The sequence below is a fragment of the Adiantum capillus-veneris genome, chromosome 10 (genome assembly GCF_014529385.1).
Source record: "Adiantum capillus-veneris isolate H3 chromosome 10, ASM1452938v2, whole genome shotgun sequence".
Classification (NCBI taxonomy): Eukaryota; Viridiplantae; Streptophyta; class Polypodiopsida; order Polypodiales; family Pteridaceae; genus Adiantum; species Adiantum capillus-veneris.
In genome coordinates this window covers 114827139-114833679 of record NC_140940.1, presented here as the reverse complement: position 1 = coordinate 114833679, position 6541 = coordinate 114827139, and the positions used below count along the sequence as shown (strand labels likewise).

Sequence of the window (6541 nt, the reverse complement as noted above, 5' to 3'; positions counted from 1 at the left end):
CGACGTTTCCAGACTATGCTTGGACTCTGCGACATGCAGAGCTCGAGGGGGAGTGTTGAGATGTCGAGCTCTACACCTTGAGCTGGCATCCACTACGGGTCTTGGCCGCTTACGGCATTTACTCACTGGCGCGTTAGGTGACCGACACGGAGGATCTCTGCCAGTGATTCTACAGCTGGACTACACTTATAGTGACAGCCTAGTACGCTTCTAGCGAGTTCACACTTAGTGACCGCATGTACATATGTGCTACTTTTCAGCTTTAGCACTTAGTCATTTTGTACTCTCTTTTCTGTAAAGAAGAAGAAGAAGCTTTCCATCTCTGTGTGCTTTGTGCTTGTCTTGTGTAGCTCTCTTGCATCCTCATTCTTTACACACCATTTCTCCAAGATAGGCTCCATTGAAACATGAAGAGAAGCAAGTTACACCATGTCTCCAAGATTCTAGGCTCCATTGAAATACCTTAAACTCACGATATTTTGTATATGGGGGGTTTACATTCAAGGTCCACCACTTGTCCAACCTATTATCCCTAGTAGCATGAGTGGTTTGGTCTCAAGATTCACCACTTTTCCACTCTACTTGATGAAGAAAACAATGTTGTGCGTTACACAGCCGTTGAGGGACAAGGTTTTAACCGAATGCCATTGTCCACCATTTATGGGTCAGGGTGGCATTAATACCATCTTGAAAGGTGTAGAGAAATACTTCTTTTGGCCAAGACTCAAGAAGGACGTGGAGGATTTTGTACGCAAATGCTTGGTATCCCTGAAGGTCAAGTTTGATAGGCATAAAGCATAGGGATTTTTACAGCCTTTACTCACCACCCGCCCCTGGGAAAGTATTGCAATGGATTTCATTTTTGATCTCCCGAAAATACAGAATGGGCACAATGGTATCTGGACAACCCTCATAGTGTAGGGAAGGAGTGTTCTATTCAACCCTCATTTTGTGTAGGGGAGAATTGTGAGTCCTTCCACCTATTTGTGTTTAAGGGAAGGCTTGCGACAATGTGTGCCTCCCGAGAGATTCACCATGGAAAACTTATCGCACCATGTAAGTACAGGAGAGGAGAATTTTTTACAAGTTACATATGCATATAAGTTAGGGGTAGGCCTCCATTAATTTATCTCCCAAGCTTAAAAATAAGGGAGGGGGGGTATCATATTTATGGGGGGGACGTGACTCGGATTGATTACTTATAAAACGATTGTTCACCGGTGTGCACTAGAATGCGGATGAATCTTGGAGATTTTTTTAACTAGGTCACACATCAAAATTTTGCATCGACTTGGTCATAGATAATGTCTGATTTGGAGCAGGTCAAGGGTTGATTTACACCAGCTTTGGATGGGTCATAATTGAACGAGTAGTTGAACGAGTAGCCAGAGTGCAGGCTGATCGAGCACATAGTTTGAAATTCAAACTAAGACACATTGAAGATACATCTAGTTATCAACAGAAGTGGTTTCTTAGAACGTTGCCAGTCACTATGCTACACACTCTTTGACTAGTTTTACTTAGTTAGATCATGTAAGACCTAAATTTTATAAGTAAGATAGGGATATGATAGTTTTCTTCATTGATTTCCATATAAACGTAGAAAGGGGGGTCATATTCCCTATTATGAGTCATATATAGGAGTTTTATCAAAGTTTTCCGCTCGCAGGTGGCGTCTCGTTTTGTATATAGAGTGAATCCCCTGGGGTGTGCCTCACCCTTTGTGAGTTTTGAAGGATGGATTTTGTAGTACTTGCAACGAAACCCACAAGTGGAGGATCGTTGTATACAAATTTTGTTGCATTTAGTGTTAATGTTCTCCCAGTTCTTGTGCTTATGTGTAAAGCTTAGGGGAGACAATAGCCATGTGATGCATTCTATATGGAAGTTGAGTTGGGATGTAAAGTCTACCCACTTATGTATGAGGCTTAAAATAAACCATCAAATGTGTTGGCATGTGTAATAGTTCAACTACCTTTTGTAACTCTACAAACGAGCTTATGATGTACAACTTTTATGCATATTAATAAAGTCTACTTTTGCATCAACTATCTTTCTACATTGCCTTGTGTGTTAATTTGTTATTAAGCTTTCTTATTGATTACATAATTGAGCCATGAATGCATCCCATCGGCTTATCTACCATAATCCTTGTAGACATTGAACCAAATCAAGATGCGGGAAAGCCTACAAACTTGACATGAGTTTACAACCCAAACTATCAGACATTGTAATTTATGTGTCTTAATTTTTTTTCTCTATTGCCATTTCTTTTGCAGAGACTTACATAAAGATTTGTGTACATACAAGTTGCTCCGCTTAAACAACATGTGGTTGATTTTATTTATACAAAGCAAATCTCCCATTGATCTTCACGAGAGTGACATGAAAATACGAGGACAATCAAAATGAAAATCTTTTTTGTTTTTTTTTAGAGTCACTATGTAGAGTATACTGCAAAACAAATTGCAACTGAAAGAAAAAGTATAATGGGTGCATCCACCAGAAAGGTGGTCTTAAATTTACTTAAATTTACTTCTCATTTGCTTTTAACATCACAGCTTCATTGAAGGAGAGCTCCACATTCCAATTAATGACCTCTCCCCATAGGATGTCAAAAACACTCTTTATCACCTAGATATTGCTATGAGGAAGAAATCTTGTACACAAACACCACTCCATAATGGGATCATCCATTATTCCTTTGCTCAATAACATATTGAAAAACTAAATTGCTGCTTCATGATCTGATCAATCGTGATTTTTTGCAAATGAGTGTGTTAGAATTAAAGTAAAGCACTTTATTGAGTGCTTCTTCTTTTTTCCCACTTTGGGCTGTTAGGTCTGCACTTGAGAAAATCATGCCCTCAACTCATTAAAATCAGGGGTTGTCATTATTCAGTCATATGATAAAGTTCTGTAAGGTTTTGTAGTAGAAAATGCCGTGTGTTACAAAAGACCTAGGTTTAGTGTAATCCCACCCATCAACCTCTAAATTCTAAATTTAAAGGTGAGAAAACCTACAAAATGCAGAGAAATTTAGTGTAAAACCCTTTAAATATTGTCAATTTACTCCTTAAAACCCTTTACTGTAAACCCTTCAAATATTGTCAATCTACTCCTTAAATTTCTCAATATTTAAGTAATTCAAGTTTTTGGAAAAAGGTTTTTTTTCTAGCATTGATTACGATTTATACTGTTCAATTTAAATTTATAGATCATGTTCTTATCAACTCTTATACAGTCATACGGTTAGTCCTAGACTATGCCATATTCGTATGCTACGGGCATTCGTACACTGTACAAAACCTTCATCAAAGGTAGCCTGCTCTTTAAAATTAATCTTCTCTTAAAAAGAAAAATGCTCAAAAAATAACCAAAACCCTTGTCATGAGCAACCATTGACTCATGAGCTACAAGAAACACAACTCCAAAGAAAATTCTGACAAAATGTCGCAACTTGTCTCCATCACTGGCCCATATCATGAGCCCCAAGAAACAGGCTTGCTCTGAAGAGACATTGCCTGGTCTCCAAAGCAATCAACATGACTAAGACCACCGGGGTGAATTGGAGGATTGAAAGACACGACGGGCAAGCTGCTCCCGTTGGTTTAGGCTCCTCCGTTGCATGTAGGAGATGGTGGGCTTATTGTAAACAGAAGACGCTGGGGATGACAGGGAACGTTGCATATTGGGGGTTGGGTTGTCCTCTGGCACTTGGGTGTCATAACCATAATCCTTATCAGCACCAAATAGATGACCATCAACAGCCAAGGGGATATCCCTTTGGTCTCTTGTGGAAGTCGAAGCCGATGATAAGCCGGGGCGCGAGAACTTTAGTCTATGATCTGAACGAGAGCGCCCTAGAGAGTAGTAAGTGTCGATCCATGCCGAAGCACCTGGCCTTTGAGATTGCATACCCCTCTTGGCACTGCTTCCAATTGCATTTGATCCTTTTGATAGGCCAGGTTGCTTACTTTCAGATTTCTTAACAATAGGGTCGAGCTCCCCTGGTAAGCTCCACTTCTCTCTTCCGCCATTTGTTTTCTTGAACTCACTTCTTACCCCAGCCTCAGCTGATTCTTCGCTCGCCCTGCGTATTGATACCACTGGATTTGGATCCTTGAACTCGTCCGGGAGTTCTTTTTCGACATCTGGTGGGGTGGTCGTCTGCACAGATACACTCTCCATTGCAGTTTTTTTAGACTTAATAGCTCGTTGGGTGAGCTTTTTCAGCCCATTGTTCTGCTTGGATAGTGCAGTAAAGACTATGTTTTTGGACAAGCGTTGTTTGTATGTGATGGCTCTCTTTGGAGGGTGAGCTTTTTCCATCTCTACATCTGGTTCTCGATGCTGATCGGCCGAGGCAGGCACCATTGCTTGCACTCCTGAACTCTCCTCCATACAAGGAGAAGGTGATGGCTCTACTTTCATTTCACGGCTCGATCCAGCAAGCTCCTGAGCAGTAATATCAGCCTTTTCAACATCATTTCCCGTCTTGCCACACAGAGGGCTATGGCCTTCGGCTATTGTCGAAATACTGTTCCTGGGAGTAAACGATTTCTGCCTAAATAGAGCGTCTCCTGGTGTGGAAGGCCTTCTCAATTGCTTTGCTAGCTTCAATGGCTGCATGCTGCCTTCAAAAACCTCATTTCTGTTCTCTTTCCACAAGGGCTGCACCCATTCTTTGATAGCTTGCACACACGTTGCCCATTGCTTCCTTTTGTGCCCAAAAAAGCGTGCAGAAATCGGAGAAGCTTGAGATCTATCAGGAGATAAGTAGCTGTCTACGATGCCCACCTGCTCATTATTTAGCTTGAAAGAGGGACTCTGCATGTCCTCCTGTAGCTTGGCAGGTGACTTTGTGACGATAAATGCAAAGCTGCCAAACTCGTCAAAGCCTGCCGTACCAGGCATCCAGATCTCATCACCCGCTGTTTGAAAGCGCAAAAACACATTGTTCTGCAAGGGCTCCGATCTGACAACACCAGAAATACATCCCTCCATAATAACAATGTCGTCTGGCTTTCTAACCTGACAGCCCATTATAAAAATTGGGTGATCCTTACGAATCGCCCGCCGACGGAGCTTTGTGGTGTCCAATGGCAATGAGTAGCTAAGATCTGGTGCAACTATCTCGCATGAAACAACCGTTAAGTCGAGTTCCACATTTGTCTCAAAGAATCTGTCAATTACGCACAACCCAAATCCAACTTTGTTCAATTAGTAACCTCAGCAAGGAATTCTGTGAAATAAAGTAGGGCAGAAACATCTCCAATCATCTTGTTCTCCTTCTCAAGGGAAGGTTTGTAAGGTTGATTTGTTGGTACTCATGTCCAATGAAAGCGATGCTGCTTACAAGTTTCTCTATTTGCACCGATAACGTAAGATGTACATGAGTGCAGTTGACGCATGCTGATTGCGTGCGAGTATTTGCCTTGGTTGTGAATTTTGATGACCAAAATTGAGCAACCCCATGTGTTGCTTAGGTGTATTGGATTCATGGTCACTTTGGTCAAAAGGAACCAAAACCAATGCAGATACTTGCATGTCAATGAATGCCCATTTCGCATCTAGTCCACATCCTGAGTTTGCCAACATGCTGCCAAAGTAACAAGCACTGACAAGGTAGAGTAGAGGCAAAAATTCAGATAAAGTCCAACATCAAGATTGCCAATCAACAGACAAAATCTGCACAAATGCCCGTCATTTGAAAAACCCTTTTCCTCCAGTCATGTAACCTTTTGAGGTAGATAGCAGAACCGAGCAGACAAAAGAAGGTATGAATGTGAGTATGTGTTGATCTTACATGTCTGGGACGAACTTGCGTTTGATGTAGGTGAGAGATGAAACATCCCGACAAAAGGTGATCTCTGCGTCTTTGATGCAGTGAGGAGAGGGGATGGTGGAGTGGGTGGTGAGCACAAGAGTGGGGTGGATGAGGATACCAACACCACGAATGGGAGAAGATGCTTTTGGAGAGGCCGGATGTGTGGTTCCATGCTCTTCGATGTCCCCGGATGGAAACCCAAATGTGGCGATAAGCGCTCCTCTGTCCCCTCTACCACCATTGTCTTTGCTGCTGCAAATTGGGGTTATGCCAGTGATGGAGACCACGGAGGCATGATGATCTGTCACGCTCGCCTTCACAGCCGCAGAATGAGGGGGTCGAGCAGGGGGCGCTCCACACAGCCAGTTAATCATAGCGAGGACGGGAGCCCTTCGATTCCATGTGCGATGGCGAACCGCCGCGAGAGAGATCCTCTCTTCTCTGCACTTGCACCCAACTTGACCTTCATTTGAAGAGTTGCCAACTTTTCGATGCCATGAAATGCTATTCCTACCATCCTAAAGGGTTCTTTGATAATTTCAATTTACCTACGGTAGATTCTCAAGGGAGATTACCTACGGTTCGATGGTCGTGGACCGTTCGATTCTTTGGGAGATGAAATTAGTTGGGGAGAGGTTCGAAGCCACAATGCCCTAATGCAAGCACACAATAAGGATGCTACTCAAATCCAACTTTTGCATTGAAGACTTT

General features: G+C 42.4%; 1 protein-coding gene across 1 annotated transcript; it reads right to left on the bottom strand.

The window, feature by feature from the left end:
- Positions 1-3310: 3310 nt before the first annotated feature.
- On the bottom strand, positions 3311-6304 carry LOC147449487 (uncharacterized). The gene is made up of 2 exons (XM_086522622.1): positions 5810-6304; positions 3311-5185 (listed from the first exon to the last, which is right to left on the bottom strand). Exons 1-2 carry the CDS (start codon positions 6202-6204, stop codon positions 3550-3552), a joined length of 2031 nt encoding a protein of 676 aa, XP_086378748.1. The 5' UTR covers positions 6205-6304; the 3' UTR covers positions 3311-3549.
- Between the last annotated feature and the right edge of the window lie 237 nt (positions 6305-6541).